We start from the raw sequence: 24073 nt of genomic DNA on the forward strand, positions 1-24073 counted from the left end.
GATACATTTTGAGGTCCAACACAAAGGCAAAGCAGTTTCAAAGGGTCTCAAATAGACGCCTGGTCTGTTTTTTAGTTTCAGGTTGTATCTATCTTCTAACCCATCAGATCGTCTGTTTAAGCCAGTACAGTGCAGACTGTGCACGCTAACGTTATGATTAGATGGTTTAAAACTCTTTAATGCAGAAGCGCCCCTAGTGGTATCGCCGCCGATCCCGAACTGATTACATCTAAGTCACAATAACATAACAATAATAAATAAATTTTCTAAACAATGTGCCAACATAATAAGCACTAATATTGATACACGCATATGTAACAGAGGTCGTCTCTCCCCTCCCTCGATCACTCTGCGTTGTGTTGTAGTGGAATAGTGATGGACGCCACAACCGACCTTTGCTTTAATATTTATTGCTCTCTGGAATATATGACAAAACAAACACAAATCAGGCAGGGAGCGAGCCAGTCGCGTCACTGCTCCTCTGCCTCAGGACAGTAGCAAAAGAGAGCGGCAAAACCACGAGACACGCAGTTGTGTGAATCGCCATAAAAGTACATGTGAAAAGACAATAACAAAAGTACATAAAACAAAGATGGCATACCTGGAATATATGACAAAACAAACACAAATCAGGCAGGGAGCGAGCCAGTCGCGTCACAGCTCCTGCCAATCAAACCCACGTTTAAATACATTCAGTCAATTCACCAGTATGAAGGTCTGTAAGCTAGCTAGTTAACGCCGCTACACCTGCAGCCACGTTAGCAGAGTGTAGCATGTAAAACTGAGGTAATATGCATTGTGTAACGAGCTAACATAAAAACAGTGATTAAACAAACGTAATTCGTATATAAGGTGTGCAACACCAGAAAACAGTTATTTGTGAAAAATGCACAATACAAGTATATAAAAGATATGATGTATTGTATGCAAGACTCCACATACCTCTGCCTCAGGACAGTAGCAAAAGAGGCAGAGGAGGGGGCTACATGAACACTTAAGGGGTCTTCAGCGCGGGAACCAACCCTGCCACACCCCCCTACGACCTACTGTACCTCAGAGGCGTGGGAAACTACAAAATATGTCCATAGAACTTGTAGAAACGATGGGGAAATTCAGGGAAGCATAATTAACCCTGCTACACATACATAATTTCAGATCCACAGTTAACAAGAAAACACTTAAAGGAAATACTGCTCATGCCCACTGAATTGTAACCTATGTATAGTGTCTCCCAAACAAATCGTTCATTTGGCTATATTACAGTTGTCAAAAAAGTTTTATTTTGCCATCAAAAGATGAAATGACAAGACTGGGTAGATTATCTGTTCACATTTAAGTAGTTTATTAACGTACTTACATGTAGTGAATAATGTGTATTCATTTCCCATATCACACAATCAACGCACTTCCGATCTCGTAGCGGTCATATAAAAACTTTTTTTTTTCAAAACTATATTACAAAAGCCTAATATGTCCTCCACAAGACTATATGTTTTTTATTCACTCGACTATATCGTACTCCTTGTATGGTGGTAGTTTTCATGTTTAGTGCATGTACCTAAACCACTAACACATTTTAAACGAATGTCTGTATATGCTTCACTCTCCTAACCATAGTTCCTGAACTGATTGACCTGTTTTATCCAATAGTATTGGATCTTAGCTTCTTTGAAAGTAATTGAGGTGTGATTGGTCCATGCGTAATTGGACCTTGACAAATACATTGATTCGTGCGTCATGCAGTGTAGTCATTGCGCATGCACACGTGTGCGCCTGTGTATAGTATTGAACGTAGTTTTCTGATATTCTGTACAATTATCACGACTATGAGGAGATTTACCCCGACAACGGAGAGGTTTAACAGGAGTCAGGTGTTGGAGTTACTTTTTCCCGACGAGTCTCTCAGTGATGGGCAGCTAGCATGGACTCCTCAGAAGAGGAGGTGTTTGAGGAAAGGCTAGACCGTGTCCTCGACGTGTAAGTATCTGTACTTTGATTGCATCCGTGAATTAGTATGAACATGCATTTAGATTTTGCATCGGCCTGCATTTAGATGTGTTGGTATTGGCTTTATTTATTGACTTAGATTCTGCTAATGTTAGCAAACTATATTTTAGCCAATGCAGCTCGTCACACATCAGGGATGCAAACGGCGCGCCTTTTGGCAGATGCCGCCTTTTTCACGGCTGTCTGGGGGACTTGTGTGAATCGTGCAGATCCGATGAGTTTTTCTTTTTTGGGGGGGGGGTTGAAGTGTCTGATTATAATTTCATCAAAGTTAATTCTGTATTAAAATGACTAAATAAACACATAGCCTACCGTTACAGTCCATGAAACATAGGAAGTGTAAGACAACACTAAATCAAAAAGCTGCGCACGTAAAAATCCCATTGGCTGCGCACCATTATCTGACTGCTAAGGGGCTGCACTTCACTGCAAGGATTTAACGTTACATCCATCAGTCCGGGATCCAGTAATTTTGTGTCGCGCCTGATCTTTTTTGCAAGAAAAGTAAGGTTAACCATATTTGATGTCTTCTAATCAGACATTACTGGTGCAAACCATAGAATCACGTCGCGAATGCAGCATAAAAACTACACCTCCCATCAACGTTAGCAGTTTCGCGTTGTGACTCGCTAGTAGTCGCTTCTATCAAATCCAAGAGCGCGCAGAAAAAGCGGAAAGTTAGACTAGCCAGCCAAGATGCAAAGATTGAAGAAATTAGTGCTTCTATCCACCGAATTCATCGGAAATAGGAGGAATAGGATAAGATTCTGAGAATGAAGTGAGAGATGGAAAGGTAACCTAACATGCCTTTTAGCCCTTTGACGTATTGGCTGCAATATGCAAAATATAGCTGTAGCGAACAGGCACAAAAGTAGCCTCCCGTAATACTCCCTCCCATTTTATTCAAAGGTAGATCGCTACTGACAACTCCAGGCTTCCACGCATGCTTGTTTGTTTACACCGAATACAAGCTGAAGTGTAAAACGAAAGTAGGCCTAACGTTTGCCTACTGCCCCCCAATGCAGATATTTCAAATAAAAAATAAAAGGCTAAAAAAATATACATCCTTGATAGCCTATGTTGGGTTTTGTGGAAGAGAAAATGGACTTTTAGTAGTAGTATTAGGCAGTAGTATGCAGTCAGATAGGTCACCATGGGCATATTTGGATTAGCTACAGATGGATTCACAAATAAATAAATTCGCCTACATTTGGCAGGATACTTGATATACAGGCTAAATGCAAATATGGCGCAATGTATTATATTATTTTACATAAAAAAAATGTAGGAAAATAGAACAGACTGAAAGTAAAGTAGACACTGATCTTTAAAATCCTGTTTCCTGTAGCCTAAATGTTGTCAGTCATTCTTAATATTTGCAATTGGTGCACTGGCATGATTAACTGTTAGCTGCAGTATAATGTTAGATTATGTGTAAGTTAAGTACAGAAGTGACTGTGCGCCCAGATTTGTGTATATTTTGGGTAAAGACCATCATTTAGATTCCCATAAGTAAATGCATCATATTACCCAGAAATGAAGTCAGGATGGTTTGCTGTAGGACCTAATGCATGAAAAAAGTAAACACACTTGATATTCAGTGATAGAGGTGTTGTTTTGTATTTGGTGATTTTGGATAGGCTGAGACACTTGGAAACGCCTAAACATACTATATGAAATTACACACAATCTACAATGATGTTGAATCATGAAATGCAGTTTTTAATTTCCTCTCATAACACTCTTAACCCTCTAACCGCCCATGTCGCAATATTGCGACAAGCATCATTACTTTGTTCAATGGTGCAAACTCAATCATCTCCAACTCAACACTTCAAAGACCAAGGAGATGGTGGTGGATTTCCGCAGGTCTAAGCCCACTCTGCTTACTCTGAACTGCTTACCACTCTGAAGTATCTATCTATCTATCTATTACTGAATAAAACAGACGATAGATGCGAGTACAGTGTAAAATCTCATTTGTGGCAGACACCCAGAGCTTCGATAGCCTGGCTAGCGCCACCACTTCTCAATGAGACGTGGTCTGGGAACCAAACGTTCATTTTCTCGTATTTGAAAAAAATGCCCAGATCCGTTTATTGGGTGCCACGGATGTCTATCAAATGCGTCTGTGCATAGCTCATCATCGCCTTGCTTTCCCCTGTTCTGTGATTGGTTCCCTATCTCAGGCGAAAATTTGCTCCATGGTCTCCAGGCTGCCTTAGCAGCGTGAATCAAATTGCGCGCAAGGCAGCATGGGAACACCCAGGCTAGAGCTTCGATTCAAGCTCAACCTTTTTTTTCAAAGTTTTCAGGAAGCTCGCAAAGCGAAAACACGCGAAAAACACGAAGAAGACGTGCATTTTCTCCATAACGCGGAAGCGATGCGGGCCTTAGTTTCGCACAAATTGAAGCAGAAATACACAAAATGTTGGAAAAAAAAATCATGTGTGATGAAGTCTTGGGTCTGTTATTCACCTATTCTGATTCTGAAGGAGAATATCTGCCTTTTGGAGAATATGATCGATCGTCTATTGACTGATAGTCACGGAGCGTCTGTGAATGGAGGTGCGTCTTTTTCGACAGTGTCCACTAAGCATACCATGCTTATTTTGTCACCCGCGATATGGAACTGATTTGACCAGGCTACTTTATTGTATAGTAGCATAGGGTTTGTATAGTAATAGTTTACTATTGTTGGTTTACATGTGACTGTTTTCCTGTTCATTTGTTATGTCGGTGAAATCACAAAAAAAGAAAGTAAAACTGCTCAAATATGTTCAACATCTAGTATTTACTGAAATGTGCATAATTCACGGTGGTTGCCATCCAGTGACATCATAATAAGCAAAGTAGATGAGTAAATTTACCCCCTTCATAAACTTCTGGTCATACTCAATGATTTTCACATTTACAGTAGGACTTTATCTCTGACCACTTGCAAGCCATGGCCTTTTGAAATTTTGATGTAAAAATCCAATTTAGATTTTTTAAACCCTGGTAGCTAAAGTGTTAATGTAGCGGTCAAATCAATAAACAAAATTAAATCCCATGCTTTGAATGACCGGCTCTTCAGGCAGCTATGTGGGGAAAATTACGACTCCTATCAGTGCCTGCTTTTCCACACAGAGGTGCACTGGCTCTCCAAGGGGAACTGCTTGGCCAGGTTGTGTGAGGTCTTCCCCTCGGTCCTTGAATTCTTGGGAAAGGCCGATGCTACGTTTAAAGCTCAGCTATGGTCCTGCAGCCACGACGTGTTCCGTCTTTTGGACTTCTTTGGGAAGATGAACGAGGTGTCGCTGAAGCTCCAGGGGAATGGTGTGACTCTCATCCATTCGGGGCCACCATACGCAGTCTTCTCACAAAGCTGGAGCTGTATGGACAAAATTTGAGCAGGCGTCAGTTTCACAACTTTCCACAGTTGACCAAGGTAGGCTAATAATTAATTATTAGGCTACCATTGTCATCATTCTTTTGACTACACATCAATTACCTCACACACAATTTCATTGAATTTCCCCAGGGGGATCAATAAAGTTTCTATCTACCAGTAAAATAACTTACTGTAGCCTACTTACTACTTACATTCAGGTGCTGGATGAACTGACTGATGGCCATCTGCTGGTTTACACGGACCACTTGAAGGCAGTCAAGGCAGATATGGAGGTCCGTTTCAGAGATCTGCCGTCCCCGATTGGGTGAGGGAGCCGCTCCAACAAGATGTTGCCAGCAGTGAGGAGGCTATCCAAGAGAGCCTCATTGACCTCCAAAATGATGCAGAGGCGATGGCCACGTTCCGTACCTCTGGTTGGCGAGCGTTGTGAAGAACCCATGGACAGCGGTTCCCTCAGTTGTGGGAGAGAGTTCACCTTCTCCTCGCTTTCCCCACGTCTTGTCTTGTCGAGCAGGGATTCAGCCAAGCACTGCACATGCAGTCAAAATATCGCAACCTCCTAAACTTGATCAGCTCTGGTGCTCTCAGATTGAAATTGACCTCTCAATGTCCAGACGTCAAGACACTGGCAGCGAGCCATCAACCACAGGGCTCTCATTAATTTTGTTTCATAGCCCGTTTTCCGCTCTCTGTTGTTCTGCAGCTGCTCTAAGGGTAGTCCACGAAAAGACCGTTGCTAATTAAATACAAAATATATATAGGCCTAAACAGGCCTCACGCACAGAATCTTTTTTGTGATTGTTGCGATGTGCATATGTTGTTCACGTGATGTGCACTTGATTTTTTGTCCATGATAAAATGACACATCTTGTTGCCTACATTTAATGTTCCTATATAAAAATTATTACAACCAATGCTGATGTGGTAGAGTGTTTTTTTTGCAGCAACTCCAGTTTGGTAGCACCGATTTAGGTCATTTCTTCCCTATCGACAGGACTCTAGTGATCAAGATTCAGGTACAAATCGGCTGAATTTCTCAAGAAACATTTGTGCTGCTTTGTTTTTTAAGCTATTCCACTTTTTGTTACAAGCGTGACATCACTCAGCCATCCCTTCAATGTCCAAATCTTCCCAAAAATGGTCCGAAATAGTTTGTGCTGATTTGTGCCATTTAAAGAAACGTTTGTGTACTATGTAGAAGTTGCCCAGCGGCCATGTCCAGCAGTTGTAGCTTATGCTAGACATCACCCAGCCCCCCATCATTGTCCAATTGTAGTCCTAATTATTTTGCTGATTTTGTTTTTTTCCCCAACATTTTTGTGGTTATATGTTTAGGGTATAATAATAATAAATAATAATACTTTTTTTTTTATAAATCGCCTTTCAAGACACAAAAGGAATTTAAAAATACAGATAGTTTACAAACACAAAATAGCCAGATGCCAGACAGAGTGGCGTAGTCGCACAGCATTCCTGTTGGCACAGGCTACATCAAGACATAGACATAACGACATAGACAACACAAGAGGCCATTCAAAAGCACTTTTCACAAAGACGTAGACAAGCACAACAAACAAGTCAAGTCCATGGACAATGGTGACTTTCTTGGCATAACGTTAGCCGCTAAGCAACAGCATGGTGTTCTTGAACAGTCCAACCAAGTCCATGGGGCGTCTGTAGAGCTCTGGAGACATGGATCTGAAGTCGTCCGTAGTTGGAAACGCACCTCTGACTCGTCCGGAGTAGATGCTGGAAATCAAACTCACAGATCAGCAACTCTCAGTGGGCCTCTGATAGTGACGCAGGTTAAAGCAGCTAGCAGGATAGCAGCTGCACAGTGGACAGCTTGTTCTGGTAGGCAGTTGGTCTTTTTGGTTTACAATAGACTACACTCTGTAGGGTACATGCCACTCTGACCATAGCGATGGCAGCTTTCATAGCAGTTCCTCAAGATCGCAACATTAACGTTAGAGACAGCGGTCTCAGATCAGCCATAAGCCCAATAGACATTGACGGGCAGAAACTTTAGACGTACAGTACAAAATGCTAAAAAGCACTGAAAGTAACGCCTATTAGAAGTCACTAACTTAGACAAATACAAACAACAAAACATGGCATTAAATTACGGAAATTGCAAAAAGATCAAACAAATACAAGATGCCAGACGGAGCGGTGTACTCGTTAGTGTTCCAATCACCTACCAACTCCATTCTCTGTATCTTCCACATACAAAACGATGTGGAGATGGCTTTGGGATACACATAATGGGGTCCCAAAAACCCACCGCCAACATTTATTGCACTTATTCAGGCAACTTGTCTGCCAGGTCTCCATTGGATCTGGAAGCCTCAAACCATTTAGCAGTCCAGGACTCCATAGCTAGCAAGTATCCAAAGTACACAGACCATCTGGCATCTTAAGAGGCGTGAGTTGTGGGAATCTGTCTGCGTTCCTCCCAACACGAGGGAACAACACAAACAACTTTGCGAAGAGTGCGATGAGGGTACTTAAGGATCAGACCTTTTGCAGACTCAAAGCGTACAACATCACCCAACTGATGGACTTCATCACAACCAGGCTGGAAGCCTACTACAACCAAAGGCTTATAGATGTGGCTAACAACAGGATCACCAAAAAGCTGCCAAAGTCGAAGGGGCGTGTGAGCACAGATGGCATTGTCAAGCTCTGAAATGATTAGTTAGTCATTGCATTAAAAAAATATATATTATTAATCATTACATTCAAATAACTTATGCTGTGTGATTGTTGCTTCTCTTTCTTGTGACACCATAGGAGGATGAAGTGAATGTTACAGTCCCTAGTGCCTCGACTGATGCCACACACCATGTGAACGTGTCCTTGGGGATTTGCACTTGCTTTTTGTTCTCATCAGTATGCTGTGATATCACGCAGGCCTTCCAAATGCAAGACAGCAACCCTTTTGCAATTGCCACACCTGCCGCAAGGAAGTTCTACCAGATCGCAACAGGTGTATTGTTGATTTACTCTGGCTATTTCTCAACAGTTATTTAGTTTAACCACAACGGTATAGCCCCAACAATGTTGTTATGAAATTACAGCCATAAATGTACAGTAGGTTAGAAATAGCAAATAGAAAATATTGATTACTCTAAAACGACTTTTTCTTATTGTATTTCTTATACATGAATAATAATTCATAATGTTTACTTAACAGCCTAATACAATTGCAGAATTACTTACTCACTTAACTCATTTTTCTATTTAGATCCCCAGAAACAGTGTGACCAAGCCTTATCAACTGATGAAGGGTCATCAGCGGATGAAAGCTCAGCGGTTAATTGTTCACTTGATGAGGGCTTGCTAGCTGGTGAAGGCTCCACAGACGGTGAAGGCTCATCTGCCCTAGTGACAGAACTTGAGGCTTGTGTCCAGAATATGTTTGAGGACCTGTTGGTAAAACTAAAAACAGATTTGAATTTCCAGACAGCAATGAAAAAAAATGGTCTGATGGTCAGCTTATTTCAGCTTTGTCCACGTTTGGCAAATCAGGAACAAATACTGCAGCCAAACTGTTAAAGGGTAATTCCGGTATTTAGCACTTTGGGCTGTATTTTGGACACCAGCGCATGGCGTAAAACTCGTTTTTCACTCGCGCAAAGTTTAATTCGGCATTTTGCACGTTTATTTTTTAAACATTGCGCCCAGGGGTGTGGCAATTATCAACCGAGGGAGGGGCCTGGCACGTTGTCTAAAAATCGCTATCGTACACCACCTAAACCTGGTCAGAAGTCAATGGCGAGTTGTTCATATGCTATTTTAAGAGCGCATGTCAACAGTCATATTGGCAGGTGCACGCACCATCATTCATGAACGCACACCAGCGCACATCCATGCAAAGCATTACAAATTGCACGATTACAATGGGAAACATAATTAGAATAAAGATATTACGAAATACTGTACATTTCATGATGAGTATCATCATTTGCAAATTGGTAATGACGGTTAAAAGTGATTAGGGGAGAGGTGAGAGACACATATGGAGCACAGCTGAAGGCGCACTGTCACGAGATATAAGCAACTCCTCTGCAGGATAAATGTTTTATTCAGTCATTTGAGCAATAGGGTAAGTGTTGCTTTTTCCAGCCTATGTTTTCGGTGGTAACCCATTGTCAGTCAATAGTGAAAGTAACTGCATATAACTGTCTTGTTGTTGACTGACTCCTTGGTGAAGTTAGTTTCACTTTGCCAATGAGTTCAAATAATAGATGAGTGCAAATGTGTGAAGGCTATGCTAGGTTTTAGTAAAGCATGTGTCGTGGAAAAACTATCCACTTTCCCGAACCTCCAATCCAACTAGCACTTTGATGTCAAAGACCCGAAGGAGAACACCAAGACGAGAGAAGCTGAAGACTGTTGATCCTTTATTCACCGTATTGCAGTGAAAATACAATCCAAACAGCGTCAGGACTGGACAGTTAGGCAATAGAATGATGAGTGGCAGCTGCTACCCCGATGAGATCTGATCTGAATGTGCCTGAGCTCTTTCTTTTATGCTCTCAGGGGCCCGAGGGGCGTTCCTATCCCCAGGACCGTCACCGGACCCCTTTTAGCCAATCAGTACGTTTTGGGACTTGATATATTGGTGGAAAACCCTTCCCATCTAAACATTAAAAAATGTGTGTTGCTAGGCAGAGTACATGTGACCAGGTCCTATGTGTAATCTGTTGCCAGGCAGAGTATGCGTTTGTTTTGGTTCTATGTGTACTTTCACTTTTGGTTCTGCCTCCTTTTCTTGTAAACCCCTCCACTTCTTCTAAGCCCTGTTTGGTTTTACTTTCACTGCCATTCCTCCTCAGTTTCACTCTTAGTCCCTGACAGTTCAGTCTCATGACTTCCAGTAAATGTTGCATAACAGTTGCACAAACAACATCCTTATATAAGATGGAATGTTTCTAATAAACCAGCATACACACACACAAGTTATTATGTCTAGATAAAATCACCACACATGGTTTAAGAATGACTATTCCATACGGTCTCGCAAGCAGCCTCCTTCAAATGCGCCGTTGAATGCCAAAATACCGATGCGTTTATTTGACATATCGCGTGTTGCGCCGTTAAAGGGAATGACAGATGTCATTCTCATTGGAACTGGACATCCTACTAAATTTGAAAAGACTTTATAGAATGTCATGATAGGGCCCTTTGAGTCCCTTTTCTGGTTTGTTTTGGATGAACTAGAGTGGTGGACACCGAATTTTTGACGATGGGTCCTGTCTCGACTTTTCTGACAAGTTTTGAATCGCCTTTGACTACTTCAGAGGGGCTGCCTACAGGCATGCACAAACATGTCCTAAAAAACAACCCTTAATGTTCGTTTTCAAAACTGTGCAACTCACCGAGTGGTTAGTGGTGTTCGTTGATTATTAAAATAAAATATATTGGCGCAATGTATGATTTCCAGTCAGTATGGAAACTGAACAGAAATATTCCAGTGTATATGTTACCTTCAATATCTCAAATGGCCCTGTAAAAGGCCGATTGTAGTGAGTGACCACGTCACCTAATCAGTCTCAGAGCAGTGTTTACATGGAATGGTATAATAATAGCGAAGAATGGCAAAAATGTCAACTATTAGTGCATTGCATTGTCAGTAGGCTATTATCATCATTATTATTAACAGACATCGGTAAACCCTTCCCATAACGCAAGACGTTATGTTATTCTGATCTGATCGGGTTACATGCTGCCGATCCGACACATTTTATTAACGCCATTCTGACAGTCTACTCCTATTTTTTTTTGGTTCTCTGTGGTTCCTGTATCAAATTCTAACATCCTGAGAAAGCGCAGATGAGTTGTAGGCCTAGGCTGTCATTTGCACCCGTGGCTAAATATCAATAATCCACCCGTAATCCACCTGAAGCAAAGTTTTTTTCAACAATTGATATCCACACCCACCCGCTACCCGATCATCATTCATTATAGTAGCTTATATGTCGTTACTTGTTGACCCCCCTCAGCTCATCAGTTGTGTTTTACCTTGGTTGTGTCTGATGACGTTCTCACCAGCAAAACATACCAAACTCTGTCTGGCCCAATTTGCTAACATATCTAATAATTTTCAAATAGTTTTGTTTTGTTACTACAACTCAAAAAAGTTGGGTGGTATAATTGTCTGCTAACCTAGAAATCTAGACGCACCCCTGCCCGGGCTAGTCTACCAACTCTCCGTTGGCTTGCGAGCTGGAAAAATTCAACTTCGATAGAGCCAATCACATTGTGTATAGAGACGTTAGGCCGGCTTCACGAATTCCCTTTTACTTGAAAACAAATAGAGACTGCTAAGACACGTGACCAAGATTATGGGTACGTTTGGCAGTTAACTTGGGCATGAATTGCCGCTGATCCCCAAAATGCTTTGCGTTCACCAATGGAAAACGCCATGATGACGACACATTAGCAATCTTTATAAGATGGATGTTGGTGTTAGCGAACAGCGTGACACGGGTTACGGTGGGTTTCCACACAGCGAAACACCTCGCGAAGTTCGGCCGGGGTGTGGCGGCCAAACCGCTAACCTTTTGACAGTGGTGGCAAGCAACTTAATTAGGCTAATCAGCTAGTTTAAACATTTAAGTACTTAATGAAGATATATCCAGGGGTCTTTATGCCTTAACTTAGTTGATGTTGCCTATAAACAACAATTCATGTTCATAGAAACAACAAGGTCAATAAGACAATTTCATACCTGTGTTGCAGCATGTATCCTAGCTGTCTAGCTAGGTTTACAATGCAATCCAATGTCCGAACATACTAGCAGTTAGCTAAAAACATACTAGCATACTTGTCAGCTAGCTAAAAAGTTAAGAGTGTTTAAACTAAAATATTTAGTGGTGTATGTGCCCTGATCGTTCTTGACTAGGCTACTACCATATCCTACTGCTGTCCGCTATATTTGATTGACAGATTGTGTGAACAAATAATAAGGGTGTGCGATACATTTTTATCCAATCGCTTGTCTTCCCTTGTTAAGGCCCGCATCAGGCCTTCACAAGGAATCACTGCGTTTTCGGTACCTAAGCAACCATTAAAAATCATATGTTTGGATTCGGGTTGATTGATGGCTACATCTGACTGATTAGCCAATCAAATCAACCTATTATGGTGAGGAAGGCAGGTCTGACTGCAGTTGGGCCTGCAATGTTCGAAAAAGAATACCCGGAACCGTTCATCACGAATTTTGAATTTCTGTCAATCAGACTGACATTCACTGGAAAAGTACATGTCACACTGACATGGCTATGGTTTTAGCTATGGACAGTATATTGACCGTTTAAAATATATATATATATATATGTTTAAAATATATATATTGATAAGCCTTCATTAAGCAAAATTACGTTACAGTGTCAACTGGACTAGGCTACAGTGGGCATCGCTTTCAAATGGCCACTTCAGTCGCGCATTACGAGGCGTGAAGCTTTAGTACCACTTTCAGCCACTGTGCGTCGCTCTGTCAGTAGCCTGACTGTCGCCCCTTATGAAAAAGCAGGAGGCTATACCTCAGGCTGATAAATGTTACCGAGAGGAATCGCAGCCTACGAATTCAATAACAAAATAAATCGTAATTAAACATTACCTTGATTAAGGCTACTTGGGTATGGCTTAAGGCTTGACTACACGGTGGTAGCGAAAATCGAAATCTGCTTTTGATAGCCTACCGGTGCCGCTCCACAAAACGAAAAAATATCTTAATTTGCTGTCTGTTATTGTCAGTGTTGGGGGTAACGCAACTACGCAAATCAAAACAGTGTCTTAATTTGCCCTACTTCTTGACATGTCATTTTTATTTTTCTGTACAATAAACAAATACATCCGCTTTATGCTGTAGAATTACATTCATATTTGGCTGACTGCAGACGCGCCACTTCCCTCTCCATATTCCAAGATTAAGATAGTAGCCTACACAAAAAGCACTTCATACTATCATAAAAAAATTGTTAAAACGAATACCTATTTGCAATTTGACAAAACACTGGTCCTCATTTTGCGAATGCGAGGACGATATGAGCCTGTTGCATTTAGTTAGATGTCCGAGTCACGCATAATGTTTGAAAACCACTGGCTCGTAATCACAATAAAAGATGCTGACTTGCAAAAGCCTCGGGATAACACGTCATCAGTCATGCCCCTTGATCAAAGTGGGGAATGAAATAAAAGTTTGAGAACCACTGGCTTAACAAGTTACCTGCAGTCCAGAACACAGAATCTGTTGCAATATTCTGATGATCGGCGATGATATCGGCAAATGTTTGTTTTCCAAAGTAAGAATTTCACTTCACCATGCACCTTCGACAATGAATAGCTCATTACACTTGTGGCATTGTGTCATGTAAGTTCGTTGCAAAATCTAGAGATATGTGTGAGGTGGTCAGCGGGGGACAATTGAGACACACATTGGATTGTGTTATTACTTGAACATTCCACACTATCCACAGCTGTGGTAGGCCTATCAGGGGCAGGAGGATTACTGTTAGCGCAGGCTTTATATAAAATTCTTCAACAGGCCTCGAATGTTGTCTTGTTTGTGGAGCGCTTTGCTTCGCTTCTGTAATCTCGGCTTCATTGAAAATGAGGGCTTCCCTCAATGACCCTCCGAGAATAAATAAAGGTTGAATGAATGAATGAATGCAGGCTTGCCCAAAATAAAGGCCTGTGGTTTGCGCAGCCTACAGTAAATAACAGACCCGCCAGAATGTGCGTTATGATGCTTTTTTACGAGCAAGATGTTTTTGGTAGCCTACCCTACACACACTGCATGTTCTTAAATAACAATGATCCTCAGTAATATTTGACCATTAATTTGGGTAAATGGGCAAGCGTGACCACCTTGATTGGCTGATGACTGTAACGCGGGCATGATTCCAAATACCTCCCTTACAATGATGAGTGACAGGTCTCAGAATGCGTGCGCTACACAAGGACGGAAGATGATGAATAACTGGGGCCGTAGGCTATTCACAAAGGCTTTTATCTTACTACTAGGAGTAGGCTACTCCTAAATCACACTTAAAGATTTTAGCTTGGAGTTTTCTCTTAAAAGTTATTCACAAAGCCTTTCAGACAACTCCTAAACGGGAGTGAGTCTTCGTGGCTATGGATGACGTCATTACTCATGCACGAGCTTGACTGAAGTGACCACCTTGATTGGCTGACGATTGTAACGCGGGAATTCCAAACACCTCTCTTCCGATGATGAGTGACAGGTCGGAGAATGCGTGCGCTACACAAGTAGTGAGAAGGACGGAAGATGATTAATAACTGAATAAAAAGGCCTAACCTAAATGAATAAAGAGTAAGGCCAAACAAATAGCCTAGTAGCCTAATGAAACATAGGCCTATGGATTGATGCAGTAGCCTACCTTTGCAACATTATTAAATTAATCTGTCACCATATGCCTAGGCTAAGTTTGCAAAGAGGAGAACATTTTAATTTGATTCACAATGAAACGTTACATTTCATTTACATGTTAACAATGAGTAGTTTTGGTTGTTGGTGGCGTTATTGCATCCCTTTTATGAATGCAAAATTGTTTCCTCGCGATTGGAAGCTCCTGTTGCGCATAGGCTACGCATTTCAAAAGATCGCAACGTAAAATGCCACAAAAAAGCTGTTTATGAATAGGTCTTAGCGAGTTAGGAGTCCTCTCGACTTAAGCTGTCCCAGACTTAGGTGCTACTTTTAGGTCTAAAATGCTTCGTGAAAAAATTAGGAGTCCTAAAGTTAGGAGTGACACGCCCATTATTTTTAGGAGTTGCTCCTAAATTCGCCAGTTAGGAGCTACTTTTAGCCTTTAAAATTCTTTGTGAATCTGACCCCTGAATAAAAGGCCTAGCCTAAATTAATCAAGGCAAAACAAATAGCCTAGTAGCCTAATGAAACATACGGATTGATGTAGTATCTTTGTAACATTATTAAATTATTTTGTTACTATGCCTACGTTTGCAAAAGAGAACATTTTAATTTGATTCACAATAATGTTACATTTAATTTACATGTTGACAATGATTAGCCTAGTTTTGGTTGTTGTTGGTGGCGTTAGGCTATTGCATGTTAGTTATGCCTACAATGCAAAATTGCTTCCTCACGATTGGAAGCTCCTAGCTGCATAGGATTTCAAAACACGGCAAAATGCCGCAGGTTTGTGAATAGGTCTGTGAGTAAGGAGTCCTCTTGACTTCTTTTAAGCTGTCAGAGGTGGGAAGGTGTGATTTGTTGGGGGCAGGGCGGATTAACTGGGCACAAATGTCTGATGGCCCCCCTTCCCCCCAGCCAACATGAATCGGGTGGTTAGTTAATAGGCCTATCGTGAAGATTTTTCCTGCCATCTAAGGCACGAGCGCATCTGTGAGACCAAGCCTCATCAAGTAGCTCGTTTGTTTACAACTAACATTCCATTTAGACATAAGGCCGAACATGCAAGCGCCAATGAATCGTGCTCTCACGACAATCGCGCCGTTAAACTTAAATAGGTTAACATCACTCTAAGTTCGCCTTCAAGCAAGGAAAACGATGATTTGAAGACATCTGTTTCGTTGGAAGGGCAAGGGTAGCAACAGGGCAACACAGAGACAGGCCCGATGGCAGGGCTGTTATGCTAGTATTAAAATATGGGATATTCACGGGGAAAACATTAAAACGGCAAGACAGCGGGGAAAGTTAAAATCACGTGATAAACACGGAAAAAGTTGGCATGCATTGTTTCGGTCCCCGTGCACAGGGATTATTTGTCATATTATTAATCATGTGATTATTTGTGAAATTGTGCAAACAAGCACAACACATTGGAAAAGGAAGGACTGGTAGCATGCAAGCTCACGGGAAAGATTGATTTAAGAACGTTATCAGTGTGTGGCTGTGGCGCGGGCGGAAGACAGCGACAATTGGCAGGGGAGGGTCATGTCTTTTTTAACAATTCTGTCGGAGGGTCTGTCGTGGAAAAGCTATCCACTTTCCCGAACCTCCAATCCAACTAGCACTTTGATGTCAAAGACCCGAAGGAGAACACCAAGACGAGAGATGCTGAAGACTGTTGATCCTTTATTCACCGTATTGCAGTGAAAATACAATCCAAACAGCGTCAGGACTGGACCGTCAGGCAATAGAGTGATGAGTGGCAGCTGCTACCCCGATGACATCTGATCTGAACGTGCCTGAGCTCTTTCTTTTATGCTCTCAGGGGCCTGGGAGGCGTTCCTATCCCCAGGAACGTCACCAGGCCCCTTTTAGCCAATCAGAACGTGTTGGGACTTGAGATATTGGTGGAAAACCCTTCTAATTTAAACATTAAAAAATGTGTGTTACTAGGCAGAATACATGTGACCAGGTCCTATGTGTAATCTGTTGCCAGGCAGAGTATGCGTTTGTTCGTTCTTCTCCTAAGCCCTGTTTGGTTTTACTTTCACTGCCATTCCTCCTCAGTTTCACTCTTAGTCTCTGACAGTTCAGTCTCATGACTTCCAGTAAATGTTGCATAACAGTTACACAAACAGTATCCTTATATAAGATGGAATGTTTCTAATAAACCAGCATGCACACACACACACAAGTTATTATGTCTAGATAAAATCACCACAGGTCATTGAACAATTTCTAGCAGGCAAGAGAGGGTCATGCAACTTGCAATTGAAGCACTCAAAATTCCTCTGGTGGCCCCTTCAATAAATAACGAACAGTCCCTAGATTGCTGCTGGGCTATATGTCTTGGTTCATGTCTGTTAACAACTCATTGCCGTCAAACGCATAGCCTATCTCGCGGTTGCATCCATTACAAACAAACATGCAATGTGAACGTCTGGGATTGGGAAGAGCACTAAATGCTCTACTGAATAAGCACAAAGTCAAACCTTTAAATGAAAAACACTTTAATAATAATAAAACAATAAGCCGCTAATGAAGTAAACTTGTGACCATCAAAAATCGTTTATCGCCTGTAACTCCGTGATAACAGGACGGCATTTGGCTGAGCAACGGAGGTTAATATGCTCTATATTTTGTCCAAATGATGTCTGTCTATCATCGTTGCACTCAGAAAACCAGAATGTTTAATTCGTCCTGCGTTTCTTCTACGGCTGCAAACGGGATTCACTCGCAGTTAACCAAATATTTCTTTATTAGGGCAGGGCAGGCATATTTCTGGCTATTAAATTATTTCTAAACCAGTCTGCTAAAGTCTGTAGTGAAGTCTGTGTAGGGTTTTCCAGGCTCCATTTCTTTTTACGAGACACCCTGCTCACTTGAGCCGTCTACCGGTTGTTTGGGTTGTTGCAGCGTCTCACTGGAAAAATACAAATTAAAGTCGCGTGATTCCACGCGCGGACCGCGAGTGAAGCTGGCCAAGTCGAAGCACTGCCCACTGTATATGTTAGCAAGATATAATGTCAGCTAGCTCTGCACGTAGCTGGTCAGTAGCCTATGCAGGAATTGGTAAGTTTTGTTTCATGTTTATTTGATAATATAGACTTGTAATACATGCTTGTATCGGGCCCTTTTCTATATAAAAAAGTGTTTTTGTGCTGCTTGCAAACCGCAGTGCTTGGTTACTACTAGATTGTATGCTAGCTTGAAGTTGTGTGTGAGTTGATGTGGCTTTGGTGAAGCTGTCTGGATCGGCATCTATGTGAAAATTGTCATTTGCCTTGGTTTTCTGCCCTGCTAGTTAGTCTGACTATTTATCTGTTTTGTGGACATTATTGGTGAAATCAATGGCGTGGCCATCAGACATTATGAAATAGGCAACAAGCAGTAGTAGCAGCAATACATTTTCTGACTTTTATGTTTAATATCATGGTGGTGTGCTGAGACACTTTCTCATGAATACGTTTGGCAAACACTGTAGGATGGCCTACTGTAGTTCCACATTAGCTTTTGAGTAATCAGAGCAGCAGCACAACCTAAAACAGTTGCACTGTGACGTTAAAGAAATATGCCACCCCTAGGTGAAATTGGGTCACAACCCGCAGTCCCTAGAGTTGGAGGAGTGAGCAAGTGTTTTATAGCCGACCCAGCCATTGTCCTAATCTAGAAAGGCCCGGTTAGCTTTATCTTAGCGTAGTCGCTGTAATCCGGCGATATCAGCTAGCATGTCGTTGCAAAAGTTAATCAAATAACTCAAGATTTTTTATAATTATTTCTCGTAACCTGTACATTCACATAGAGTACAAATATCAATGCAAATTAACACGAAGGGATTTACTAGACCAATTTAGATTTGGAACTATTTTCGGGCATAGCACCGGCAAAGCACCGCTGCCAGGCGCAAAGACATCACGCAGCATATGAAAACCCTCAACTTCCGGCAATACACCAGCGTGACTACCAAGGTCTCTGATACTAGGCTGACACTGACAAGACAAAAAAAAAAAAAATTGTCAAAAAATAATAATCATTGAAGGCCTAACCACTGAACGCACGGTCCGCCACTGCATTTTAATCACATACAAATATTTTCGTGTTACAGCTCAGGTAGTCTCTGCCATCTTTGTCAGACTTTTTTGTAACTCTCGCCTCCAAACACAAACCCATAGTCCTCATTTAAATAAAGTTAAACTTTCGCCAACTTTGTTTCGCCTGCTACGGCGATTCACTCTCATTTCGCCCAACCAGGGTGATGGTAATTTTGATACCATAGATTTAATAGAGACCCAGTCAGACCAATAGTATGAAAAATCAGGAACAGAGTTTATTTACAATGATGCGCATCAAGGGAGAGACAGCATGACTTCACCTAAAGATCCATCAGCTGCTCTAACTAGACAAGGAAATAGTTTAAGTATCCTTCCAGGCTGACGGGAGATGGCGTTGGTCATCCCATCTCACGTGGACTACACTGAATCAGACCCTGATTAGTGGCAGCCTGGCAATCCGGAGCAGATAGCTACTGACGCAGCCATGCAGAACAGTGAAACACTGCAAAGTCATAATATTCCCTTACGCAACAAAAATATATTTCTCAATATATTATGTAACAATATATTTAAAGCCTATTCATATATTGTGAATTTTAAATGGTAATATATCTTAGGATATATTATATAATGATATATTATATATGCAAGTGATATGTTACACAAAAAAATGTTTTCATATATTGATTAAATACATTATTATACTATTTAATATATTATTAAATATATTGAAATGTCCCATATTGTATGAGATTATATATCAGAAGAGGCATTCTAAATATGTAAATATATGATAAAATTATGAGACATATATATGAGATATACCTCAAAGTACAAGATAATATAATGAGATATATATGGGAACATATATCTTAACTATGTTGAAAAATATATTGATTATATGTATATATATATATATATATATAGTTGTATGTATTGTACAGTATATTGTATACATGGTACGTGTCAAATTATCTAATGTAGTGTGTTAAATTGTATGCAACTGACATTTCTTTTGTATACAACTTAGTTTTGACTACCATTACCTGATGAATGAGAATCTTCAGATAATCTAATGCACAATTTCTGTCTTACATTTGGGAATATTGAATAATACATCAATAAACAGTACTTCCTTAACTGAATAAGGTTTATTTTTTTTAAACAACTAAATGAACAAAAACTGTAAATAAAAACATTTAGAAAGAACATCCTTCAATAAAAAGAAAAAATAATAAGTGCAACAACAGAATAGTCCTGAGGGACAATCAAACAAAAGTGCACATGCTAAGGCAACTCTGGTCTCACATTCACTTTCACCGTCACCTTCGTAGCTTGAGCTTTCGGTCATCTTGTCTGCAATGAGGGTCTTCACAGCTGATAAGACTGATGGAATTTCTGGAAAATATGGCCCACTGAATTTACTACAACAGGACACCAAAAAAGTTGCAAATACATAACATGTAAAAAAAAAAAAAAAACACAACTCTGCTCATTTTTGGTGTCTCAAATGTGTGGCAAAATGTGTTGAGTGGCTTCTGAAGGCATTTCTAAAAGCATTAAAGGGATTATCCACAGTGAATCAACCCGTAGCCCTGTTGTTTTAGGCTTTAGAGTGCTGTCGATAGGTATCAGAATGACAACAATAGGTACAACGTAGACCGAGGTAGCAAAGCAGCAGCTACGCTAACAGATGCGGGCATATCAAAACCAATAGCACATGTCCTGATCAGTTAGCGTTGGCTGCCATTTCGCTATTTGGTCTACCGTGCATGAAATTCTGTCGTTCTCGTACCTATCGACAGCACTTAACAACATGAAAAAACAGGGCTACAGGTTGATTCAGTCCAGACAATCCCTTTAAAGGGGAACTTGGCAACTATTTCAACGTAATAAACCTGTTTAGAAATCATTTGGATGGTTAAATGACCTGTTCCGGTGAAAATGGTAACTTTTCCCGCTGCCCCTAGCGTCCCCAGGTGAAAAACCAACCTTGCAACATTGAGACTACCGTCCCGGAAAGAGAAGTGAGAAACAAGAAACTCGTTTTAAATCGTGTTTCTTACCTTGTAACATCCACATTGTCTGCCGAACTTATGCTAACCGTTTTGCTAGCTTGTAAACAAATCCATGTGCTTTATCGTTACCTTTTTCCACAGTTTGAAATAGCATAATGCACAATTTCTCCAGCAGAGGGGGAAATCCTGCCAAGTTTCCCTTTAAGGGTGGAATTCTCCCATGTGAATTAGCTGCACGCTTTTCAGCCATTTGTTAATTATACCAATGACTTTAGTCTGTCACTCATGTACAATAAGGCCAGTTGTGCGTTCTAGCAACGGACTTGACTCATTTGCAAAATGTGTGCAGGCTGAAAAGCATGGCGTGAAGCACTTTTTTGGACTTAAGCACATGGGAGAATTCAGCTCTAAGTGTTTAGTCCAAGGTCAATTTTTGTTCCTACTGGAAACCCTATATACTATATCTGTAGATTTTCCCCTAAAATGTAGACACAGGTAGGCCTATATCTTTAAGAATAATACCAAAATTGTGGAGACAATTTTTTATACAATCTAAAAGAATGCCTATTTTAATCTAAAAGAGATAAGTTACCTTTTATTGCCATTTTGCGTAGCCTTGTGTTCTCCTTAGTTAAAGCCTTGACTTGGGTCTCAAGATCTGTAGAAGATCCTGCTTTCTGCTGGTCCCGTAGTCTTTGAATTTCTGCCCCGAGAGCCCTGATTTCGTCCTCAAGTTCCTCAGAAGTAGCGTCCACTGGGCTGAGGTTAGGTTCATCTTGGGAGAGAATCTCTAATTCAGACCGTCTTGCAGCCATTTGTTTGTAGTTGAGTTTCTGTTGGGTAAAAATTATCAAATCAATTATGTATGAAACATTTGGAAAATGAAACCATGAATGGATCACAATGAATAATTAAGGTTAATATGTCCCTAAGGTTAATATGTCACTTTTTAAATTCATAGTTGTAGTACTATAGTCCACCCCCACACACACACACACACACACACACACACACACTACCACTAACATACTGACACACAAACACCTATGGACAATTTACCAATTAACCCAACATGCATTGGCATGTGGGAGGAAGCCAGAGTACGCAGAGAAAATAGCAAACTCCACACAAAAAGGCCCAACACTACACCACCATGCCGCTAGTCCCAAAATTATTACAGCAAATACTTTTTATTTTCTATTGTTTATGTTAGGCTGGCTCACAACCCAAGTACAAAAATCAGAGATGTAAAAATACATTAACAGCTGCCATGAAAAGAACCCCTTACCTTTTTTGCAACTACAGTTTCTTCCTGGGTGTTAAGGTAGAGTTTATTGGGCAACCTCTTTCTCTTTTTGCCCTTCGGTTGATTCTCTTCCAAGAGATTTCGCTCTGCAACCTTGAGTGTAGACTCCTTATCTGTTAGTAAAAAATAGTAGCAAGAAAGTTTCATAGGAATTAAATTCTATGTGGCTTACATTAAATCAAATACTTTCAGGCTGTGGACCACATAGGGACAGAGTGTACCCCCAACACACCCCCACTTCTAAACAAAGCCAACTTTTTTGCATGCTCTGGCCTTGCCAAATGTTCATTTGAATGTAAACTGTGAAAATGGAATGTACTACCCATTTCAGCCATGCCCATTGAAGAGTTTTCAGAGTAATTTTATTCCATTGAAATAGATTAGAAATCTATGGATAATCCATTGGATGGAGGAAGTTGTCAATGCATGTTAAAATCACATCTACAGACTAGAAAAGCACTCAGAGATTGCAGACCTCTGCCAGGGCAATATTTGTCACTGACACTCAAATTCCAGACGGTGTTACGGATCACCACCAAAATTTAATCAGCTGTTCTTTGTGATGAACAGATGAGTTACTTGCCATTTCCAAATATGCATACTACGTCCTGCTGCTGTGCTACAAACTGCGCCAGTACATGGTACAGCACACTACACATACTACGATATCATGACCAGTACCTGATTAATTATTAAGAAATTATACACTTAAGTTTCAGCCAAGTTACTGTAAGTTGAATAACTTTATTATCTTTTTCCTTTAGTTTGTTTTGTTTTATTTTTGAATGGTTGTGATTTATTTCTTGCGCCCCCTCGTTGCAGTACAACCCAGAAGGATTCTGGGAATGCTCATCTCCCCCCATTAAAAATCCTCTAGCCCTACTAACCACATGGCTAAAGCCTCATTAAAGGGGTGGTTCAGGATTTTGTACATAGGACCTTATTTCCAAGTAAGCAAGTGTGATATTTACTGTACATATAGACTGTCTTTAGTGGCAGGCTAGCACATACCGTTGACTTGCGCTAGCCTAGCACCTGCGAACTCTGCAATTAGAAGGACTGGATGAAACGTGTTGAAAACGGTCTCCACTGATAAATATCACACTTGCTTACTTGGAAATGAGGTCCTATATCCAAAATCCTGAACCACTCCTTTAATGAAGCACTGCACACTGTGCAGTTTGTTGAGCCCCACACACTACTCCTGTGGTCCATGAACTGCATATCACATGGTGCTTTTTCAATTTAGATTTAATTGATGTTTAACAGATGTTTAACAACGTGTATAATTCATGTTTCAATGCCAATTCAAAATTCATATGAAGCGAGACGCATGACTAGGCTAATGGCCGTTAGCTAGCCTGCTAAAAATTCAAATTTAGTAAAGGATATGACTTGCTTCATTAGCTAATGTTAGCTAGCTGGCTAAAAATTCGAATTAAGCAGGACTCGCATGACTTTCGGCCTAGTCCCGCTTCATTCACTGTCCAAAAGCTAACTTTACTTGGCCAGTAAGACATTACTTGGAAAATGATGCAAAAACCTCAGCGGGTGCCATCATGATTATTGTATGACTAATTAAGTATAAAGACATCATAAGCACAAATACTTGCCTGCTAACTGCTAAATGTGTGCTGATTCAACTAGCCACCCATTAGTAGGCTTTTTCACACCGATGCTGCGGCACTCGACAAGATACTCTTTTTCCGTGTTTTCAGGGTCAAATTCTATGACCCAATTTATGGGCACTATGCTAAGGGCGCCTTTATCATTCCCCTTCGACCAGCTCACAAGAGCAAACTTCATTTTCTCTCCTAACCGCGACCACATGCAGAGAACAGTACACTGTTAGACGTCGTTCTTCGCGCCCGATTTTTTTTATATGGCTCTGTT

The 24073-nt window shown here is 40.8% G+C and overlaps 1 protein-coding gene across 1 annotated transcript; it reads right to left on the reverse strand.

Annotated features, from left to right (window-relative positions):
* Positions 1 to 16573: 16573 nt before the first annotated feature.
* Positions 16574 to 23986, reverse strand: LOC125295944. Its single transcript, XM_048245525.1, has 5 exons — positions 23854 to 23986; positions 22163 to 22293; positions 21467 to 21707; positions 20067 to 20254; positions 16574 to 16672 (listed from the first exon to the last, which is right to left on the reverse strand). Exons 1-5 carry the CDS (start codon positions 23984 to 23986, stop codon positions 16574 to 16576), a joined length of 792 nt encoding a protein of 263 aa, XP_048101482.1.
* Positions 23987 to 24073: the final 87 nt, after the last annotated feature.

Source organism: Alosa alosa, chromosome 6 (genome assembly GCF_017589495.1).
Source record: "Alosa alosa isolate M-15738 ecotype Scorff River chromosome 6, AALO_Geno_1.1, whole genome shotgun sequence".
In the NCBI taxonomy this organism is placed as follows: domain Eukaryota; kingdom Metazoa; phylum Chordata; class Actinopteri; order Clupeiformes; family Clupeidae; genus Alosa; species Alosa alosa.

Coding starts and splice junctions, on each gene's coding strand:
- LOC125295944 (XM_048245525.1), bottom strand. CDS start 23,986: ATGAAGTTTGCTCTTGTGAGCTGGTCGAAGGGGAATGATAAAGGCGCC. Junction 20,255..21,466: donor ACGCAAAATGGCAATAAAAG/GTAACTTATCTC, acceptor CATATTTTCCAG/AAATTCCATCAGTCTTATCA. Junction 16,673..20,066: donor TTTTCTTTTTATTGAAGGAT/GTTCTTTCTAAA, acceptor ATTGGCTAAAAG/GGGCCTGGTGACGTTCCTGG.